Here is a 23,897-nt window from a genome sequence, read left to right as displayed (position 1 = left end):
AAAGATTTAGATGGTGATTACTGACAAAACACAAGTTAGTAGATTTATTTCATTGCATGTCAAAATATTTGTGTAAACGTACGTAACTCACTGGTAAAACTGCACTTTAATACGGATTGCAATTTTCGATACTTTCAGAAGAACACTTAAACAATGAAGAAGTTTCCAAGAACAACAAAGGCACATGAAGTTTTGAACCTGCTTTTAATAAAGAGAGGAACATGATCCATTGTATACACTCCATTAAAAAACAACATACACATTGCTTCCACGTGGAATCAAAATTTGATGAACAATGGGAAAAAAGACCTCAATTTGAAGTAAATGATAATGCAAAACATTCTCACGAGCAAGCGGGAGCCAAGGTGACATTTCCAAAATCTAAAGCATGAAGACAAGGTCTAGCACCCTTTACTGCTCCAGCTAAAATCATTTAACTTCAGAGCTAGGACCAAGCTCACCATTGTACTCTACCTCAGTCAATTTGGCTTAAGCTAGGGAATGTAAATAGGAGTGTGCTGGGGTTCTTGCTTGCAAATACTGACTGACCAGTGATCCCTGCTGGAGAGTGTGAACAAATGCATGCATGTGGACATCAGGCAAAGAGAGGGTCTGGCATCATTATGATGGGACACTGTCAAATGGCCTGCCAACACGAAGTCAGGACTCATATGTGCAGTATTAAACTATTTTCAACTCAGACTTATAGCAGAAGAACTCAATGCTTTTTCATATTTTGCAGGGGATCAATGGAACCTGAAATATTAAAAATATCACATATCAAATCAAGTCTGTTCCTTTTCAAGTTTGAATGCAGAATCATAGAATGATACAGCACAGGAGGAAGCCACCTGGCCCATTATACCTATGCTGGCTCTTTGAGAGAGCTATCCATTTAGTCTAATTCCCCTGCTCTTTCCCTGCAGTCCTGCAATTTTTTCACTTCAGGTATTCATCTACTTCTCTTTTGAAGCCCTCTGGGCAAAAACAATGGAAGGCAGCATGTTATTCCCTGCAAGGTCTTTGGTTCTCTGCATTAACTTGCTAAGGATAAAAATCCCAATTTCATAATACAGCAGAACCAGCTCCTTTTTCTAAGAATTGATGAGAACAATTCTGCTGAATTTTTATGACCAAGGAAGAGGTGTTGCATTTAAATTTTAGTATCCCAATACCAGTATCAAGCATTCTTACATTAACTATAGTACAGGTCACATGCAGAGTGAAGTGCATTGTACTCTTAGTCCCACCATCAAAATATTACTGCCCAATGCAGTGTGTCCTTTTCTTATAATGACTATCCTGGTCACTTCTCTGAAAAAGAATGCCAATTTAATGCGATTTCTTGCTGAACCTGAAGCTGTGAGCAAGGTCAACTTGGAATTGGTTTGCAGATGATAAAATGAATTTCAATGGAAACCTTTAAGTTGGCAGACAGTGGAAGCTTTCAAGCTTTTAGTCTGGCAAGGACTCAAATTCAGGCCAAAGTGATGCAAGGGTAGCGTACTGGCTTACTGCATCGCTTATCTGGCTGTTTTCAGTCACAGACAATCTCACCATTGTTCAGTATGGCCCTTGTGGATCACTTACTATGAAAATCTAACCACAGCTACTTTGTGATGAAAAGAGGACCAATGTGGAAAGAAAAAAAAAGTTCAATAGTTTACAGTTCATTCCAAGGAACCTTCTGGTAGTTGTGTAAAGAACAATTTTTTTTTTGTTGGACTGTGGATTAAAATTATAATGGCTGTAGTTTGAAGGACATGTCTACTGGAACAGTGTGAGAGATATATACAATGTTGCTGTCCTGGAACAGTGTGCCATGAAAGATAGGATGGCACTGAGGTGTCTGGTCTAATGGGGAGCTGTGTGGCAACAACGTTTTAATTGGATACTGACCAGGTGACCAGGGTTTGAGAGAGAGCACTGCAGCAGAATAGCTCCCAGCCTGAAAGGAAAAGGGCCTAAAACCTCTCTCTCCTGTGTGTGTAAGATTCCAGTAATTCTACAATAGCTAGCTGGCTTTTTCTCCTCATATCTCTATAACCTAATCTCTCCCTGAAAACCTCTGTCAAGAGAAAAAGGGGAAAATCACCACTATAAATATTGAAAGGCAAATGCTCAACTAGTGAACTAAAGACTAAAAGAACTAAAGTGCTGGAAGGCCACCTCAACAAAATCAACAAAAAACTGGATGGAATTTGGAAGGCATGGATCAAAGTCAACCCACTGAATCCTGTACTCTGGAGTTGGTGCTATTGAACTGTTTTATCCCACCCTAAAGACACACAAAAACATGGATTTTGTGTGTCTTGTATGGGAGCGTATAGGGATTTAAGAAGGGGTAGAGTTTAGAGATAGAAATAAGCAGTTCATATTTCTTTTGCCACTAGTTAAAGACAATTTGTTCAATAAACAGTTATTTACTTATGAAGTTTACAAACCTGGTGCTTGTATTCTGTTAACCTAAATTAAACAATTAGTTTGGTTGATCAAACTTTTTCACATTTGTCGTGGCTCGGGGAGCAGCGGGGCTTGATATTGCAGCGCACTACTCCCAGTGAATCGTGACAGTTGCCACAGAGCAGAAACAGAGAATATACAAACTTTTCTGAAAAATAGTTCATTAATTACCTGGAAAAACTCAGCAGGTCTGGCAGCATCGGTGGAGAAGAAAAGAGTTGACGTTTTTCCAGGTAATTCTGCTTTGTTTTGGATTTCCAGCATCTGCAGTTTTTTTTGTTTTTATCTCTGGTTCACTTCCTTTAGGGAAGGCAATCTGTTGTTACCTGGACCGGTCTATGTGTGACCCCAGACTCAACAATGTTGCTGGTTCTTGACAGCCTTTGAAATTGCTTAGCAAGCCACTCCGTTGTGGTAGCTCATCAACTTTTCAAGGGTAATATGGGATGGGCAATAAATACTGGCCTTGCCATTGATGCCCATGTTTGGCGAATGAATAACAAACATGGCTGATGTCCTCAAGTTTTACACAAGTTCTAATACTAAAATTGGCCCAGTTAATAATATATTTATCTGAGAACATGTAATTGCAGCAGCTGACGTCCAAAAAGCTACTGCTAAGAGTTATTGCTACTTATGCAAGATAAGAGAAGATAAAAAGGCTTTTAGCCAATATTTCTCCGAAATTTCATATTAGCTAGTGACAATATAAAGCCAACAAAGCACCAAAAAATTATAATCTGAGGGGCCAGACAGAGGAAAATAAGTTCATAACTGACATAATTTCAAATTGGTAAACACTTAGGTTGTCCCTTCCCTATTCAAAATGGTTTAATCAAGTTAACAACTGGCCCAGAGAGACAACAAAGTGCCCTGTTGCCCCAACTTGTTCTCAATATGGATGTCACTAAGGCCATACTTAATGCTCATCCTGAATTCCAATGCTAAAATATTGTTGGACCTTAATGAACCAGTGCAGTCCTTCAGCTCTTCTCACAGTGATAGATAAAGAATTCCAGGCCATTGGTCCAGTGATAAGGGAATGACAATACAAGTCCTTGCAATGTAGTATGTAACTTGGAAGTGATAGTCTTTATTCTTGGTGATGCAGGCCACGGGGCTGTAAGGTGTTCAAGAATTTGATCAGGCATGAAGAGCCGAATCGTTACAGCACTGGAAGAGGTCACTACCATTCTAAGTTGGTGTAGCACAACCTATGGACAGTATATACTGCATGCAGGCAGAAAGGTTCCAGATTAATCCCCAGCTATGCAGAGTTAAGGTATCTCAGTTAAAGGCAACTGGGGCACTTCAATTAGTGCTATGGCTCAATTCACATGAGAGACGAAGAAAAGAGCTAGGGTTCTCATCCTGAACTCTATCCACTGGTATCTGGTGAAAGACAGAATCAGGCTTAGTTGAGATGCCATCAGTTGAAAATGTTCACAAGCAAATAATGTCAACCGGCTTGGGTGAGATCCTGGGGAATATACAAGCTGTGCTCAACTGTATTTAGGCAAGAAGTCAATTCCTTCTAGCAGGCAGAGGGTAGAAAAATAGTTGAGAAAAAGAATTGTAAACATTTAAAAGCAGCCTCTTTGCTGAACATGACCATGTCAGCATCGGCGGAGAAGAGTTGACGTTTCGAGTCCTCATGACCCTTCGACAGAACTTGAGTTCGAGTCCAAGAAAGAGTTGAAATATTAGCTGGTTTAAGGTGTGTGGGGGGGGAGCGGAGAGAGAGAGAGAGAGAGAGAAGTGGAGGGGGTTGGTGTGGTTGTAGGGACAAACAAGCAGTGATAGAAGCAGATCATCAAAAGATGTCACCAACAATAGAACAAAAGAACACATAGGTGTTAAAGTTGGTGATATTATCTAAACGAATGTGCTAATTAAGAATGGATGGTAGGGCACTCAAGGTATAGCTCTAGTGGGGGTGGGGAGAGCATAAAAGATTTTAAAATATTTAAAAATAATGGAAATAGGTGGGAAAAGAAAAATCTATATCATTTATTGGAAAAAAAACAAAAGGAAGGGGGAAACAGAAAGGGGGTGGGGATGGGGGAGGGAGCTCAAGACCAAAAGTTGTTGAATTCAATATTCAGTCCGGAAGGCTGTAAAGTCCCTAGTCGGAAGATGAGGTGTTGTTCCTCCAGTTTGCGTTGGGCTTCACTGGAACAATGCAGCAAGCCAAGGACAGACATGTGGGCAAGAGAGCAGGGTGGAGTGTTAAAATGGCAAGCGACAGGGAGGTTTGGGTCATTCTTGCGGACAGACCGCAGGTGTTCTGCAAAGCGGTCGCCCAGTTTACGTTTGGTCTCTCCAATATAGAGGAGACCACATTGGGAGCAACGAATACAGTAAACTAAGTTGGGGGAAATGCAAGTGAAATGCTGCTTCACTTGAAAGGAGTGTTTGGGCCCTTGGACAGTGAGGGGAGAGGAAGTGAAGGGGCAGGTGTTGCATCTTTTGCGTGGGCATGGGGTGGTGCCATAGGAGGGGGTTGAGGAGTAGGGGGTGATGGAGGAGTGGACCAGGGTAACCCGGAGGGAGCGATCCCTACGGAATGCCGATGGGGGGGGTGAAGGGAAGATGTGTTTGGTGGTGGCATCATGCTGGAGTTGGCGGAAATGGCGGAGGATGATCCTTTGAATACGGAGGCTGGTGGGGTGATAAGTGAGGACAAGGGGGACCCTATCATGTTTCTGGGAGGGAGGAGAAGGCGTGAGGGCGGATGCTCTCTTGCCCACATGTCTGTCCTTGGCTTGCTGCATTGTTCCAGTGAAGCCCAACGCAAACTGGAGGAACAACACCTCATCTTCCGACTAGGCACTTTACAGAATTCCGGTTTGAATATTGAATTCAACAACTTTAGGGCTTGAGCTCCCTCCCCCATCCCCACCCACTTTCTGTTTCCCTCTTCCTTTTGTTTTTTTTCCAATAAATGATATAGATTTTTCTTTTCCCACCTATTTCCATTATTCTTAAATATTTTAAAATCTTTTATGCTCTCCCCACCCCCACTAGAGCTATACCTTGAGTGCCCTACCATCCATTCTTAATTAGCGCGTTCGTTTAGATAATATCACCAACTTTAACACCTATGTGTTCTTTTGTTCTATTGTTGGTGACATCTTTTGATGATCTGCTTCTATCACTGCTTGTTTGTCCCTACAACCACACCAACCCCCTCAACTTCTCTCTCTCTCTCTTCCTCCACACCCCCCCCCCACACACACACCCCCCCCCCCCCCCCCACACACACACACACACACACACACACACACACACACACACACACACACACACACACACACACACACACACACACACACACACACACACACACACACCTTAAACCAGCTTATATTTCAACTCTTTCTTGGACTCGAACTCAAGTTCTGTCGAAGGGTCATGAGGACTCGAAACGTCAACTCTTTTCTTCTCCGCCGATGCTGCCAGACCTGCTGAGTTTTTCCAGGTAATTCTGTTTTTGTTTTGGATTTCCAGCATCCGCAGTTTTTTTGTTTTTATGACCAGCTTTGGGTCAGAATGTTTGAACCTCTGATTTACAAGGTGTTAGGTCTCAGTCCCACTTCAGAGCGTGTCCAGTGCTGAGGAAATGCTGCATTTAGAGGTTCTTGATGAGATATTAAATGGTGGTCCCATCTGCGCAGACGAATGTAATAGATCTCATGCAACTATTCAAAGATCATTGGAGGAGTTCTCCTGATGATCTGGCCAAAATTTATCCTTCAACCCAATACTATGGAAACAGATGATTTGATTATCATAATTGCTTGCAAGGCTTCACTGCACATTAATTGGCTGGAGTGTTGGTCTACATAATGTTGACACCAAAAGTACTTAATTGGTCATTAAATGCCTTGAGATATCCTGAGAACTGAAAAGCATTATAAAAATGTAAGCTCTTTCTTACTTATTTCTCAAAGCAGCAGTCACTTTCATACATTTTAATACATAAATTGCATACATTATGGTTCACTATACTACAGAGGAAGTTGAAGCACAACATTTATCATGTTGCTTTTAACAATTATACACGTCATTTTGTACTAACATTTTTAACTTCTAATTAATGTTTTCTTCTACCCTAGAATTAACTCAGTTATAACAAGCACCCAATACTGAGAATTTAAAATGGAAATGAACATTGAATATCAAGGGAACTTTAAACCAATTACAACTCAAGAGTACTATGACAACCAATTTATTAAATTAATCAGATAATTGTGAGAGATGATACTATAATTTAAGTTTGCGTTTTATATAAGGAACAAATCCATTATTGTTTAAAATCCCCAAGTGGTCTAAAAATCACGTGGATGTTTGCTCAAAGAAGCAACAGTGTGGAAGCAAAACCCTTTAACACACTTAAAAATCAATGCACACTAACATTTGAAAAAGAAGATACAAAAAAGGTACTGGGAAAAAAGTAGGGTAATGGAATTAAGCAATATGAATCTAACAGGCTGAACTTTGTGCCCTTTGCAGGCGGCTCTGATTTGGGTTGTGGTGCAAATGGGGTTAGAGTTATCAGGTATCTATGGAGAGCAATATCCAGGCAGGGAGCAAATGCATCGTCAGAGTTCTACGCCCTTGGTGATTACTTTTTCCAAAACAAAAACAGAATTACCTGGAAAAACTCAGCAGGTCTGGCAGCATCGGAGGAGAAGAAAAGAGTTGACGTTTCGAGTCCTCATGACCCTTCGACAGAACTTGAGTTCGAGTCCAGGAAAGAGCTGAAATATAAGCTGGTTTAAGGTGTGTGTGTGGGGGGCGGAGAGATAGAGAGACAGAGAGGTGGAGGGGTGGGTGTGGTTGTAGGGACAAACAAGCAGTGATAGAAGCAGATCATCAAAAGATGTCAACGACAATAGTACAATAGAATAAATTTTTCCAAGTAACAGAACTTCTTCAAGGAGGTAGGCATTTCTTGAAGAGCAGTGGCAGTCAATTAAACACAGAGATAAAAACAAAAAAACTGCGGATGCTGGAAATCCAAAACAAAAACAGAATTACCTGGAAAAACTCAGCAGGTCTGGCAGCATCGGCGGAGAAGAAAAGAGTTGACGTTTCGAGTCCTCATGACCCTTCGACAGAACTTGAGTTCGAGTCCAGGAAAGAGCTGAAATATAAGCTGGTTTAAGGTGTGTGTGTGGGGGGCGGAGAGATAGAGAGACAGAGAGGTGGAGGGGGGAGGTGTGGTTGTAGGGACAAACAAGCAGTGATAGAAGCAGATCTTCAAAAGATGTCAACGACAATAGTACAATAGAATAAATTTTTCCAAGTAACAGAACTTCTTCAAGGAGGTAGGCATTTCTTGAAGAGCAGTGGCAGTCAATTAAACTTTTTCCACATTAGGGAGCAAGCAAGAGCATCTGCACCTGCTTTCTCTCAACATGGGAAACTTTGCTAATTTATTTGAGCACTCTCATGATCCAGTGATCTGCCTGGGTACTTAAAAATGTTTCTTCCCCCTTCCTTTTGTTTTTTCCAATAAATTATATAGATTTTTCTTTTCCCACCTATTTCCATTATTTTTAAATATTTTTAAATCTTTTATGCTCCCCCCACCCCCACTAGAGCTATATCTTGAGTGCCCTACCATCCATTCCTAATTAGCACATTCGTTTAGATAATATCACCAACTTTAACACCTATGTGTTCTTTTGTTCTGTTGTCTGTGACATCTTTTGATGATCTGCTTCTATCACTGCTTGTTTGTCCCTACGACCACACCAACCCCCTCCACTACACACACACACACACACACAACAGTTTATATTTCACCCCTTCCTTGGATTCACTCAGTTCTGTTGAAGGGTCATGAGGACTCGAAACGTCAACTCTTTTCTTCTTCGCCGATGCTGCCAGACCTGCTGCCTGCTGAGTTTTTCCAGGTAATTCTGTTTTTGTTTTGGATTTCCAGTATCCGCAGTTTTTTTGTTTATATACTTAAAAATGTTGTTTCACATGAGGCAGGAATTACGCTACATCCCTATATCCAAGCTTAAATCAAGCTGAGACACACAGCCACTTGCCTGGAAAAGGACAAGCAATTGCGTGGGGGGGAACATGACTTTCCTTCACATGGTATACTACTCACATAACTGCAGATGAAACTCTTTTGTACAATGCATTAAGAACAAACTTTCCATATTATTTTTAATTGGTGTTATCCTTTGTTCTATCCTTTGCCAAAATTTGTGCACAATGGAATGATCGAAATGACAAATATCAACAATTTCCTTTCTAATACACACTCTTGAATCACTAGGCTAGCTATCACCAAGTGCTCCGATCCACGTATGACAAGAGAGACAGACAAACACACAGACATATTTTACAATCCTTAATCAAAATAATTTACCTGAAATGCATTATGCCAGAAGTTAGCAACACAATCATGAAGTTTAGGTATAAATTTTTTATTCTACTGTTCCATAGTTTCCTGGTAATCAACTGCAGATTTCCAACTAGCATGAGGACAGTTAATCCAGCATGGCTCAATGACATGAAGTAAGCAATCAGTGCCTTCATTAGACAGCAGATGCCAATAAAGGGTCCAGGCTGGTACAAAATACACATGCAATAGTGAAAGTTTTTTTTTAAAATTGTATGAGTAATAAGGCAAATCCCAACAGCAGGATTCAGAAGACAATTACAAATTACTCAATCTCTATTATAGCTAATTACATAACCTGAATCATTCAATTAAAGTTATTAACTTAAAAATCATTTTCAGTTATATATTAACCTAATATGCCAAGAATCAATTATTCCCTAACACAATGCAAGCTGGAAAAATTCATAATTTGAGAATGGAATTCCCCCATCATACATTGGAGAGGAATTTGAGTAATGGGAGAAATCAAGATAAATCACCTCTAACAAAATTGAACGTCGTCCCAGGTTCAAATTCTCTAACGAGTTAGCTCATGTCAGTTAATACCTGAACTGTGGAGCTAAAAGACGGCTAAGGCTGGCTCTCCTGATCACGATCCAGCAACCTTTGCTGGCAGTTGATGTACAATGATATGTACTAAGTGCAGGAATGGATAAGCTATGGATGAATAAATTGTTGGCACAACCAAGGCTCAGATATAAATAATGTGCACTTGGGCAAGATAATGAGGACTATATTACTCATAGTTCTTGTACAAAAGCATGCTGAATATTTGATGAACATCACAGAAAAGACTAATTCTCACAAATGTAAAATGTGAAACTGTTACAAGAGACCCACATTACAACAATACCTAGCATTTGATCAGCTTGACTCAATGATAGCACTCTCCCAAAGTTAGTGGTTATGGGCTCAAACCTCATTCCAGGACTTGAACAAAATATCTGTATGGAGGGCAAATTGCATTATCAAGGTGTTGTCATTTGGATAAGACTTTCAACTCTAAGTTTAGGTGGCACAAAAGGGCATTGACACTAAGAGACACTGGCAGCCTGGCCAACATTCATTCACCCCTCAGCCAACACCAAACAGATTAACTTGTTGGCTACCTCAGGGGTACTCACGAGACTTTGTTCAGCACAAATTGGCTGCAATGTTTGCTTCACTGGCTGTTTCAAAAGTAATAAATTGGTTTTGAAACACTTGTGTCCTGAGAATTTGTAAGGTGCTATATAAATATAAGTTTTTCTTGCTTGCTTTCACACCACACTTTTAATGACGTAGCTGGAATTCAGTCCTGTTACTTGATTTTCAGCCTTGCAACTATCAATAATTGGACTAAGCAACAATATTTAAGATAACATTTTCTACAGGTCATAGATCGAAAAGTAAATTAATCACTTGTCTAACTTGGACAGAAAGTTGGTCAGATTTTTTTGAATTCACACGATCCAAATAGAGCATCCATTTTGCTCCTCATATGTGTCAGTCACAGGATCTAGGTAAAAAAATGGTGAATTCTTGTTTTCTGCTGTGTCATATTCAACTGACATTTCATTTCAAATGTCCACAGACACAAGTGCCAGACTTCATTCCTCTGTTTATGCATTCAACCTTCATTTTCCTTTCTTCAGCCACTTGGGTTCATTGGTCTTCACTGCTGTTACTATCCAAGCGCAAGCCCAAAGTTCCAACATTGGGTTCCTCCTGGTACCAGTCCTTGACCATTGAACACTAAGATAAAGAAAAGCTGGGAGTGTGTTTCAGCATAACATGCCAAGAAGTTACAATAATGGCAAACTACTCAAGAATCACTTGTGTTTTATGACATCACCTCGACCCTTCTGATGTGATTGCTTCATTCCACACTCCAACCCATGGATGATTTTGTGCAATCCTTCAGGACCTCATGTCTACATTAAGGCTGCAAATGAAGCTTTTCCATAATATAACAAATCATGGAAGTGCATTTCATTTAAGTAATATTCTCTCGTGAATCACTCACTAAACTTTGTAAGAAGATATTAAAAACAGTTTAAACTTTTGAAGCCCAAAAAAACCACATGCCATTGTTGCCACATCTACACCTCCCCAAAAATCGATAGATGATTTGTTTAAGGCTTGAAATACAGGGATCAAACGTAAGCTAATCACAATTAATAAGCATTTTATGCCTTAATATCCATTACATTATACCATAAATCCATAAATATCTTAGAAGTTAAAAGGGGGTCAAAGCATGACAACAAAGTTTAGATGGCTAACACTAGTTAAATGCACAAATTTCTTAGAGACTTATAAATATATCAAGTATTTTAAGACTGACAATTAAATCTATTTAATTTAGAGGCATTCCTGGCTTGTTTTCTTGGGTGTGGAATCTCCAATTGTGGTGTTGATGTTACATGACAAGAACAAAGACAAGTAGTGTGAAGAAAACACTAAGTAACCTAACATCCCGTGAGAGAACGGCATGTTGCAAGGTTATTTTCTGAGGTAGGTTCATGGGAAATATAGAAAATACAAATAAACTTCAAAGCCAAACAAATTTGTCTACTGTCATCAGACTCCTGCTTAAGGGGAACTGGAAATTAAGTCAAACATTGCAACTAAGTTAGACACATGGAATTTGGATGCCTACTAACTTTTATACTCTGAAGTTGACATTCAAATCTTTGTTGAGATTAAAATCTTTAACCTCTGTTTAACAGTTGGAAGAATCTTACTTCAAATCACTTGGGCAGCTATTAACAAAATTACCTTTAATTGGTCACAAGTTGGAATATAACCGTTGTTAATCTCACTCAGAAAAGCTATAGGTTGGCTGGTCTAAGAGTGGGAAAGTCAGTGGTACATTCTTATTGAATTAAGGCTCAAGACCCACTGCTGGGATAAACAGGAGCTTTACCTAACTTGCTGAACTTTGTGCTAAAATTGCAAGAAAATTGTAAACTAAAATCATGCAACAACAAATTTCTTCTTCTATACAAATATATATCCTCAAAAAAAGACAGATTTGATTAGAATTAAGGAACAGTGTTACTCTGTTGGGAGTGTATTATTAACCAATGAATAGCAGAGAGATGTGAGTTAGAGATATGTAGACAAAAGAAAGAGAAAAAATGCAGGACCAACAGGACTATAATAATGCATGAATGCAATTATCCAAAGAAATGTGGGGGGTAAGCATTTACAACATGTCCAGGACTACTTTCTATTTCAGCATATTTTTAATCCAACAAGGAAAGCAGCATGGCTGTATCTTGTTCCAGTAAATGAAGTGGGCCAAGTTGGCAATGCAAGGGTGGGGGAATATCGAGAAAAAAGCAAACTGTACATTATGTGCAGTATATAAAGTGAAGAAAGGCAACAGAGATAAAAGGTGTTTGACTGGAAAAAAAAACATTGGACTAGTCGAGAAAGACTGTGAAGAGAAACTAATAACTAAGACCGCACAGAAAATTAGGAACTGATCAAATAGAAGGTGACTGAGGTACAGATTAAACATATTCCAGTTAGTAGAAAAGGTAGTGCTGGAGTTCCTTGGATGAGCACAGAAATTAAAGTGTAAAAAAGATAAACCTGGGGCTAAAAAAGAGAAAATCGAATGGGTAAGCAAAACAAAAATCAAAAGTTAAAGCTGGCAAGCAACATCAAAGGAAATTGCAAGAAGTTTATAACCAAGCAAAAACTAAAATATTTGAAGGATATCTCTGATTCAAGAACAAAAGATGAACATTAGTGTTTCAGTCACTTCAGCCTTTTACAAGTCATTTGCCTCAGTTTTCATATGAGTTTCGTATGTGGGAAAGATAGACAAGATGGAGCAATTATTTAAGATAATACCGGTAAAGAGATATGACTAAAAAAGATTGGTGGGACTTAAAAATCAAAAAGGTCATGGGACCTGATGGCATACAACTCAAAGTTCTCAAACAAAAGAGGAGAAAGCAGGCGCTTAGGCAACAATTTTTCAAACATTCTTAGATATGGAAGTTGTGCATCTGTCCATAAACAGAAAAGGGTAAATCAGGTACTTATTTATCAATTAGCCTTGTATCAGTACTAGGTAAGCCTCTTGAGGCCAAAACAGCGAATAAAATGAATACTCATCGCAAGTGACTTGGGCTAATTAAGAATAACTAATGTGGATTTGTAGAAGGCAAGTCACTTCCAACAAATTTTATCAAGTGCTTTGAAGAAATACAAATAACCAAAAAATGAAATGCAGTGGACGTGGTTTATATAGAACTGAAATAACAGGAAAGCTTTTACAGCAAGGGAGCACAAAACAATTGACCAAATAGCCTCTTGCTGTACCACAAAATTCTACTGCTCTATTTTTCATTTCTATTGCATTGTGAACAGCTTGTTCTTTATTCTTCGAGTAACCAAAGTAAGATTGTAAAAACAAAGTGTTGGTAATGCTCAGCAGGTCAGACAGCATCTGTAGAGAGAAACAGAGTTAAGATTTCAAATTAATGATGTATGGGCATTAACCTGAAATGTAAACTGTTTCTCTCTCCAGAGATGCTTCCTGACCAGGCCAGCTGGGTATTTCCTGCATTTTCTTTTTATTTCAGATTTTCAAAAACTGCAGTATTTTTCTTTTGCAAAGCAAGATTATCTTCTGTTTGAGATAGAGGATGTAAGCTTGAAGTAAGAATAGAGCAGGTGGTTAGTTACCAAACAGATTCCAACATTCTCTCCTTTGGAACTTGAGAATTTATGCTACATGCATTAAGTATAAAATTCATGCAGTTTATTGAAGCATGTAACATCTAGCAAGTCATGTGCCTAATCAACAGCTCTTCACGGAGGCTTGTTTGAACACGGATCAGCTTGGCTCAGCGCTATCCTCCTTGAATTGAAATCGGGAAGTGGTGGATTCAAGCTCCACTCCAGGACTTGTGCACATCATCTACGGAAGGTAGATAAAATGTTAAAACAGAGGCCTGTTTGCAAGTTCAGAGAGGTGTAAAAGATCCTGTGCTATTATTCCAAAAGCGGGCTGTTGTCCTGCTGTCTCAGCCAACATTCACCCCTCAAACATCTCTACCAAAGCAGAGAAACTGGTCATTAACATTAGGATTCTCTACAAAACAATAGCAGCTGCAGTTCAAAAATTATTCATTAGCTGAAGTGCTTGGAACATAGCTAGAACACGAAAGGTACAATACAAATGCAAGTTCTTTATTTCTTTTAAATGCAGCTAACGGTCAGAGTTCCAAGTAAATCACTTCACTTCCTCACAGTGACTTCTCAATCTTAGCCTTGTGATTGGAAAAGAATTGAGAATCATGTTTACTCACAAGGAAGGAACACGAAAGGGATTCAATTAAGCACTTCTGTTTCCCAGGCTATGGCCCAGAAACCTGGCAACATGGCATTCTTTTAAATTCACTCGGAATACAGTTGGTGCTGGCAAGGCCAGTATTTATTGCCCATCCCAAATTGCCCTTCAGAAGGTGATGAGCCAACTTCTTGAATACGAGTGGCTTGCGAGGCCATTTCAGAGGGCAGTTCGTAATTGTAAGCTCATCTCCTTGACATGCACTTACACACAGCCTCATCATGCATGTTGCATCTTGCAGTGACAACCTGCTTCAAACTGCCATCCACTTCAACTAGTTCATAAATAAAACATGCCTCAGTTATAGTTAAATGCTGAGAAAACCTTCACGCTGCCCATGTAAAATAAAGGGCCTGCAGTGAAGATTCAGTAATGCAGGTAACATTCACATAGTGCCAAAGTCAAAATTTTTGAGACAATAAACAGAAAAGCGCTCTTAGACAAGTTGCAAAACAGAGGGCAGTAAAGTCACTCTGGCGGCTCAGTTACTGCACAACCCAACATGGACCCTCAACTCTGCAAGTCAGGTTCAAGCTGAGCTGAACCGTGCTGGGTTAACAGCAGATCCCTCTAATTGGTTAAGAGGGGGTGGGCAAAAAGAAAGAATCATAACTTACAATTACCAAAGTGACCCTCACTATAAAGGAAGAATATGGATGTTTCGCAATGACAAGATTGGCTGTGATTCCTTGCCCTCCGGCCAACAAAATAGCATCCCGTCAGGCACAGTGCAGGCTCACGTTAATTTTCCAGGCAGCACCTGTGGAATTTGACTTCAGCGTGAGGCAAAACCCTTGGGAAAAGGTGAAGAAAGAGAATCTTAACCGCAAGGACAATGCTGAGGTACACATATGCAGCTCTTATACATTCACAGAGACTGGTTAATTCTTGGGCAACTGTATGATATTGCAGCTTTAAGTCGCTGTGAAATCAACAGACAGATGCAGATTCAGTTGCAACAGAACACGTGTTAGCAGATTTACAGTTGTTATAGATATTGAAATGCTCTTGCTCATTAACAAAACTGAATATAACCTGGCCAAGAGCACTGGAGTACTTGTAATTAATTAGCAATCTGAATTATTTACATAAATGAGATACTAATTAGAGGCGATAATACTGTTACCTGAAATAATCTTGCAAAAATATGTACCAGTCTGTGGCAAACAAAATTCGTATTCATCCAAAAATCAGGCCCATGCTTGTTTCCATAAACGAACTCAATTACATCATCCAAATGAGCATCACTGGTTAGGTCTTATCCGGTGGCAGTTTAAACTCATCAATATAAACAACCTGTACTAAGTCCACTATGTTACAGCAAGTATTCAGTCCCTCCCAGGGACAAATTGTCTCCACCCTCCAAGCCCATCTCACGTTCATGATGCAAATCACCCATACATCTGTCACTTCACTGAAAACATGTAAACAAAATGGTCCTATCCAACAAGCATCTTGCTACGTGCAGAGTGCTGAATATTACCATAAAAATGTTTAAACGTCAATTCATGGCTCATGAGCTCAGTAGTTGTCAGCTCTCTCTGATTAAAATAGGGTCACCACACCTTCTGTGGGAAGGATTTCACGTCACTAATACCATCAATCCTATCCTCTGCCAATTTGGAAACCTTAGATGATTTTCTCCTCCCTAACTCAGGACTGCCAAGCTCAATTACAGCCACTCTTATTGAAATCAGTTCCTTTGGGACCTGCCCACCTCACCACCTCAATGAGCTATGGTTGGAAACACAAGGCCTACCTTCCTAAATCATTATGTACAAGTTTTAAACCTTGTCCATTACAAACTGAGCAATATTCCAAATAAACTGCAGTTACTTTTATCAGCATTGGTCTGCCTCATTAATGCCTTCATCAATCCATTCTATCAAGGAGAATTGAGAACTGTAACAAAAGTACCTGGAAAAACTCAGCAGGTCTGGCTGGCAGCATCTGCGGAGAGGGACACAGTTAACGTTTTGAGTCCGAATGACCCTTCAACAGAACTAAGTAAAAATAGAAGAGAGGTGAAATATAAGCTGGTTTAAGGGGAGGGTGGGACAAGTAGAGCTGCATAGAGGGCCAGTGATTGGTGGAGATAACCAAAAGATGTCATAGACAAAAGAACAAAGAGGTGTTGAAGGTGTCAAACTGTCATTTGCCATCTGAAATGCTTTCCATGTTTGCTAGAAAACCCCATCATCTACCCAATATCTCTTGGATGTTAACTTATAAGTTTGCATCCCTCAATTCTTCTGCCCTGCTTTTACCCCCATTGCTCTTTCTAGTACAAGACTGAATAACGTCAGCAGCAGTGGGCCCTTATCAGAGTGCTTTCTCAGCAACATTAACTACAGGCACTGCAGTGACAACCATCTGCCATTCCTTCTTCTTGGAAACATAAGATCAATTAACTGTCTAGTGCCAGGACATTTGGACATAGACTTGCATCAACAATTTTCTACCCTACATCTCAAATGTCCAACTGCAGCAGTCCTGCCATTATGTGCTAAGCAGATGTCAGGTTCTATCTTCCCACAAGCAGAGGTCTAAATAAAAAATGGCACAATAAATCAGTGAAATATTTGCCTTTATTGGTCATTTCTTGTTTCCAAGGCATTGTTTGGGATTTGCAAGCAAAGTCGCTTGCTATTTATAGGGAGATCAAGAAGAAATGGAGGGAAGCATATGCAAGAAATCAATTCCTAATAAACCAGATGAAATTCATAAGTCATAACATGGCACTATGTATAAAAAAATGCAATTCAGGATCACTGTGGTACTTGGGAGTCACACATCCATATTTCTCTTTTGTAACTCAGATGCTTATTAAATTCAAGCTCATATAAAGCACAATCTCTTACATCATGTAATTAGCCTCAGCTAAAGGTAACTTTGTAAAAAACATTGCATATCCATGCAACTTTGTGAAAATAATAGTAACGTGAGGAAAGTGGTCCCGCAAACCACTGACACCCACTGGATTGACTGAACAAGGCCCAGCAACACCCTATTGAAAATGTCCAGTTGTCCTTTCTCCACTATTACAGTTTCTGAATGAATCAATGCAGCTTCTCAGGCACACACAACAAGCACAGTTGCCCTACTCAAGTTTTATCTCTTCTCAATATCACCTCACCATGTCAACCCATAGCAAAACCACTCTATATGGTACAACACACACCAAGAAACTGCAGCATCAGGGTGATTATAATTGTCCTACTTCAAAAGGTAGTCCACCTGCACAGAAATGAATATTCAACAAAACAATTTAAATCATGTAACAAAAACATCTACACTGCTTTTATCTCAATATACAGAACAACCTTGTATTTATTTAGCCCCTTTACTGTAATAAACCTTCACAAATTGCTTTACAAGAGTGATATAAAGTAAAATTTGGCAACAAGCCATACAAGGAGATATTCAGACAGATGGCCATAAGTTCAGTCAAAAAGGTAGGTTTTAAGGAACGTTATAAAGGCGGCAAGAAAAGCACAAATGTAGTCAGGTTTTGAACTTAGGGCCCAGACAGCTAAGGGAATGGCAATCAATGTTGGAGCTATTAAAAATTGGAGATATTCAACAAGTCAGAAGCAGAGTGCAGATACCTCAGAGGGTCATGGGGTTGCAAATTATAGAGAGTTGTGGAGGGATTTGAAAACAAGGATGAGAATTTTATAACTGAGGTGTTGTTTAATTAGGAGCTAATGTCAGTCAGCAAGCATGGGACAATGGATCAATGGGACTTGGTGCAAATTAGGACACAGGCAGCAGTTTACAGAGAACAGAACATGAGGGGCTAGCCAGGAATGCACTGGAATCGTCAAGTCTAGAAATAACAATGACATGGATGATGGTTTCAGCAACGTATAAATTGATGCAGGGACTGAGTGTAACATTGCTACAAGGTGGAAATGGGCACTCATAGTGAAGACACAGATGTGTGTGAAGGCCACCATATCATATTGAAAATGTTACAGGACTACCTAGACCACAATTTAAGCCGTTCATTGAACCTTGAATTGTGTTTCAAACGTTAGCCAGTCACACTGATCTACATGTGTCCCAATAACAAACCCAGATGAAATTAATGACTGCCCAAAGGCGGGATCAAAAGCTTTTAAATGAGAAAGAAAATAAATTCGTATAGCTCCATTCATTACGGTCATTTGGAATATCTTTACTGTAATCAACAATTGAAGCGAACCAGAGTAACATTATTGCGGGTTGTTATTGTTTCCCACGAAACCACAAATAATGAAGGGAGAATGTCATGGAATATAAACAATGGGGAATGGGTTTGCCTATATTTTTGCTATAATTAAAGATAGTTGGATATGCCCCTTTAAATTAACAATTGCAAACCTACCGTGGTGAATGAAGATATTACAGGCGGCCTCACTGCCCCTGGCTGCCGTGTCTCGCCGCCTTCCCCCGTGTCCGGGCCTCGTTGTGCCAACCCTCCCCCTGCCCGGCTGGACTGTCTCCACAACTGCACCAACACCAGCAGCCCCGCCGACACGGGCCTGCTGCTGCCCCATCCCCGGCTTTTCCAAGAGCGTCCGCCCCGAATCCCGCTCTTTCGGAGCCGTTTCTTTTACATCCTCCCTCGCTGTCCTCTCCAGCTGCTCCGCGGGGTTATTGTGTCGCTCTTTGCCGGCAACCCCTCCTCCCAATAAAGACTCACAGGTCGGGTCCCCGCCAGGTCCCGGATCCCGGGCCCCTTCCCTCGGTGTTGAGAGGGGAGGGAGGGGGTCAGGCGTTATTGTCTCCTTAACGCTAACCCAAAGCACTGTCCCCGGCGAGACCGCGGGAGAGGGACTAGTCACACAGCAGCCGCTCACTTCCCCCGACTCCGTAACCGCCCCCGTCCCGCTGCAACCGCCTGTGCCCCGAGCCACAACGAGGCGCTCTCTTCACCGTCCTCCAAGATGGTCCTCCAAGCCACTTCACCGCCATTGGTTCGCCAAGACTCCCCACTGCCCTGGTCCTCCGAGATGTTTCTCCAAGGCTCTCCACTTGCCACTGGTCCTCCGAGATGGTCCTCCAAGGCTCTCCATTTGCCACTGGTCCTCCGAGATGGTCCTCCAAGACTCTCCACTGCCACTGGTCCTCCAATTCTCCCCTCTGCCACTGGTCCTCCGAGATGGTCCTCCAAGACTCTCCACTGCCCTGGTCCTCCGAGATGGTCCTCCAAGTCGCTCCTCAGCTGTTGCTGTTTCGAGTCAATCTTCCACCGACGCTACCACGTGGCAATTTATCAATTTAGTTAACTATATGAATGGTTATTTCTGATTTTGAAAGGACAGAGCTCTCCTCTGAAAAGATGATATCGTCGTGTTACGGAATTTGTGACCTGGATAACTCTAAATTTCAGTTTGAAGCGTTGGGTATGGGAGGGGTTTGCAGTTAGATTAATGAGGCCTCAGATGAGTTTATTCCGATTTATTTCACCTGTGAAAAATTCACAATATTCCGCAGCAAATTAGTTCCCAAAACTTTGCACTCCGTCCTTCGCAGATGAAACGCTATAATGAAAGTTAATCATTTGCCGATGAAATGAAAGACTTGTTTTCATATATCACCTTATTACAGCTCAAAAATATTTGGCAGAACTTTGCAAAAAAAATCGGAAATCTAGTAGCCGTTACTATATCGAGAAAAGGGGATCATCAACTGCAATCGTGGCAAAAGCAGCCAGAAGGTACATTCTGCCCCGGCATTGTTTTTAGATGGATAAGACATAAAAATGAATTGCCTTGAATGATGCTTTGAGTGAGCTGATTAGTGAGATAAACAATGATCAAGCCTGGGGCCAAGAGTAAAATACTGCTGATGCTGGCTCTGAAATAAAAACAGAAAATGCATTTCTGGGGAGAGAAATAGTTAATATTTCAGGTCGGTGACCCATCATGACCCTTTCTCTCTCCATAGATGCTGCCAGACCTGAGTATTTTTAGCACTTTCTATTTTTCGGCTAGGAGTCAAGCCTGGCTTCATTTAGTTTTGTGAGGGAGGTTATCAACAAGTGTAACATTGTAAAGTCAAAGCTATGCACAAAATTGATGAAATCACCAGAACATCATCATTAATCTGATTCCTCTTTCAAAATAGTTTCTAGCAGTCCAAAAGTAGTAATGCTAGATATAATTTGCAAGATGTCATCCCTTTAATTGGCATTTCTAATTAATGACACCCTAATTGGACTGTGGAAACTTATACAACATAATGTACCAATATTTTCAGAATACATTTTGGCAAAGAATGTAAAGAAAAACGTATAAAACACTAGTTAGTTCGCGGCTGGAGTACCGTGTGCAGTTCTGGTCGCCCCGCTATAGGCAGAATATGATTGCACTGGAGAGGGTGCAGAGGAGATTCACCAGGATGTTGCCTGGACTGGAGCATTTCAGCTATGAAGAGCGACTGGATAGGCTAGGGTTTTCCTTACAACAGAGAAGGCTGAGGTGTACAAAATTATGATGGGCATAGATAGGGTAGATAGGAAGAAACTTTCAGTTCCGTTGAATGGTCATGAGGACTCGAAACGTCAACTGTACTCTTCTCTGCCGAAGCTGCCAGACCTGCTGAGTTTTTCCAGGTATTTTTTATTTTTTGTATTAAGGAAGAAACTTTTCCCATTAGTGGAGGTGTCAATAACCAGGAGGCATAGATTTAAGGTAAGTGGCAGGAGGTTTAGAGGAGATTTGAGGAAAAACTTTTAAACCCTGAGGGTGGTTGGAATCTGGAACACACTGCCTGAGGGGATGGTAGGGGCAGTGTGTTCCTCACAACATTTAAGAAGTATTTAGATGAGCACTTGAAATGTCATAGTGTACAGGGCTACAGGCCAAGTGCTGGAAAATGGGATTAGAATAGATAGGTGTTTGATGGCCGGCACGGACACGATGGGCTGAAGGACTTGTTTCTGAGCTGTATAACTCTATATAAAAAGTTCTTAGTTTAACTCAGAGCCATGGAGGTGCAGGTGAAACACAAAACCCAATCAATGCTCAGCAATAATAATGTTAACTAGGCTGGAACAGGAGAGGGGTTCGGAAGTCCCCTTGGGCACACCTGAGACATTCTTACCTGTTCTTAGGGGCTTTTAGTTAAGCTCAAAAAACTAGAGTAAAAGCAGAAAAGGCTGGAAAAACTCAGCAGGTCTGGCAGCATCTGTGGAGAGAGGAACAGTGAACGTTTCGAGTCTATGTGACTCCAGAGCTGAAGAGGGGTAGAAATGTGATGGATTTTATACTGTTGACGAGAGAGGTGGGGTTGGACAGTTGGAATAAAATAGAAAGTCAGGGATAGATAGGAACTCAGGAGAGATTTAACAAAGATGTCATGGACACAAGACAAAGGGAGTATTAACGGTAGTATTAAAGACTAAAGATGGTGCTAATAACGGCATAAAGGTCAGATAGCAGAATGTGTTAATAGCAGATTAAGGGTCAGTGCTCTGTGAAAGTAAAACATAAGAACAAGGTACAGATGGCCCTGTGGGTGGGGGGTTGGGAAAAACATTAAAGAGAGATTAAAATGGAGGACAGAGTTCATGGTCTGAAGCTGTTGAACTCAATGTTAAATCCGGAAGGCTGCAAAGTGCCTAATCGGAAGGTGGGGTGTTCTTCCTCCAGTTTGCGTTGGGCTTCACTGGAACGTTGCAGCAGGCCAAGGAAGGAAATGCGGGCATCAAAGCAAGATGGTGAATTGAACTGGCAAGCAAGAAGAAGGTCAGGGTCATGCTTGCGGACTGAGTGAAGGTGTTCCACAAAGCAGTCACCCATGTCTGCAGTGAATACAGTAGACTAAATTTAATGAGGTCATGTGAATCAAATGAGGTGCAAGTGAGCCAATGTTCACCCCCACCTCCCCCCCGCCAACCGTGGTTGACAGGGCCCTCAACCGTGGCCGACCCATTCCCCGTACTCCTGCCCTCACCTCTTCCCGTCCCTCCCAGATTGTGTTAGGGTTCCCCTTTTCATCACTTTTCACCCCACCAGCCTCCACATTCAAAGATCATACTCCGCCATTTCCGCTAACTCCAGCATGATGCTTCCATCAAACACATCTGTAGGGACTATTCCCTCTGTGACACCCTGGTTCATTCCTCAATCATCCCTAAAACTTCATCCCCTTCTCTCAGCACCTTTCAATGCAATCGCAGAAGGTGTAACACCTGCCCATTTACCTCCTCTCTCCTCACCGCCCAAGGCCCCAAATACTCCTTTCAGGTGAAGCAACAACTCACTTTCACCTCACTCAATTTAGTCGACTGTATTTACTGCTCACAGTATGGACGGTACTGTGGGGAGACTAAACGCAGAGTGGGTGACCATGACATCATTGTCAAGTCTCTCCTGAGCTCCCACCTATCCCTCACCTATTTTGCTGCACCTGCGCCACCCCACCCCTCACTGCCTTCAACAGTATAAAACCCATCACATTTCTACCTCTCTTTAGCTTTGAAGAAGAGTCATACAGACTCAAGACATTCACTCTGTTTCTCTCTCCACAGATGCTGCCAGACCTGCTAAGTTTTTTCCAGCATTTTCTGTTTTTATTTTTTAAAATGTTTTTAAAATGACAAAGAAAATCTGGAATCCAATGTCTGAAAGGGTGGTGGAAGCAGGCTAATGCATTCTTCTTTTCCATCACTCATATGCTTTTGTTTTGCTTTTGCTTTTTTATTTCTCTCTTTACAGCATTTATTTTTTATAAGTATTCACTGTTGCATGTTTAAAGTTAAGGCTGTCGCATCATCAATAGTGACACTGATATCACTCAGATAAAAATACCCACCCTATAGTTTTAATATGATGCTCCCACTACTACTGTGCATTTGTAGCATTCTCTGGCTTTTCAATGGGGTCACAACCCTGTTGTGAAACATTACTGTTTCTCAAGTCTTTCACTGAATGCTGATGAGCTGGTAGACCTAATAGACTAATCAAGCTTCATCCTGATGGCATCTGAATGTCTAGGAATCATGCATATCAGCTCATTAATTCTCACATATGAAGCACACACATATCTCTGACCAAACTTCAAATTAATCCATTTTTAATTCAACATGACTTGAAAACTCATCTCCATAGTAGATGAGTAAAATCACAGTGCTAGCTAGTGTTCAATGAAACCAGGTAATACCGGTAGAAAAATTGTTCTCTATAGGTGGACCAGTTATTCCTCCTGAGAACTGGTTCTAGAATCAGGCTCTCCATTTAATGCAGTGAAAAATGAATTGAGTGGGGCTTGTCTGTTTTTACTGTTGATAGACACCGTCATATTTGCAATGTATATTTCTTTCTCCATTTGCATGTAGAAACAATGTTTTTCAAGTTCAACTAAAAAATATAGTCATACTTAATGGTCAGCGAAAAGGTGCAGAGATCATGGTGTTACAGGACTGACACAGTTAGAACTGTGGTGGGAGGGTGGGATTTGCCAGCTTCTCATTTTACTAATGTGTAATGAATTATCTCCAGGGTGTAAATTTTCTCTAAAATGGACCTAATTATGTCAGTGTCATCTTTAATAGCATTTTGGGAGAAGACACCATGCACTGTAACACTAAACCATAAAGATCTAGAAGGTGCAACAATCAGGTTCCTGGTCTGGAAATGAGTTAGCACACCTCAACAGAGA

The 23,897-nt window shown here is 40.8% G+C and overlaps 1 protein-coding gene across 2 annotated transcripts in view; it reads right to left on the bottom strand.

The window, feature by feature from the left end:
- abl2 (c-abl oncogene 2, non-receptor tyrosine kinase) overlaps positions 1–19,386 on the bottom strand; it is a 118,287-nt gene extending 98,901 nt beyond the window's left edge. Inside the window, exon 1 of one of the 2 annotated variants that reach the window (XM_041208625.1) lies at positions 18,616–19,386. In XM_041208625.1, coding sequence (XP_041064559.1) covers positions 18,616–18,787 — 172 coding nt within the window. In that variant the 5' untranslated portion in view covers positions 18,788–19,386. The remainder of the gene's footprint in view (positions 1–18,615) is intronic. The other variant, XM_041208628.1, reaches the window with a different exon arrangement.
- Between the last annotated feature and the right edge of the window lie 4,511 nt (positions 19,387–23,897).

Source organism: Carcharodon carcharias, chromosome 16, assembly GCF_017639515.1.
Source record: "Carcharodon carcharias isolate sCarCar2 chromosome 16, sCarCar2.pri, whole genome shotgun sequence".
Taxonomy (NCBI): domain Eukaryota; kingdom Metazoa; phylum Chordata; class Chondrichthyes; order Lamniformes; family Lamnidae; genus Carcharodon; species Carcharodon carcharias.
This window is presented reverse-complemented; position numbering and strand designations above follow the sequence as displayed.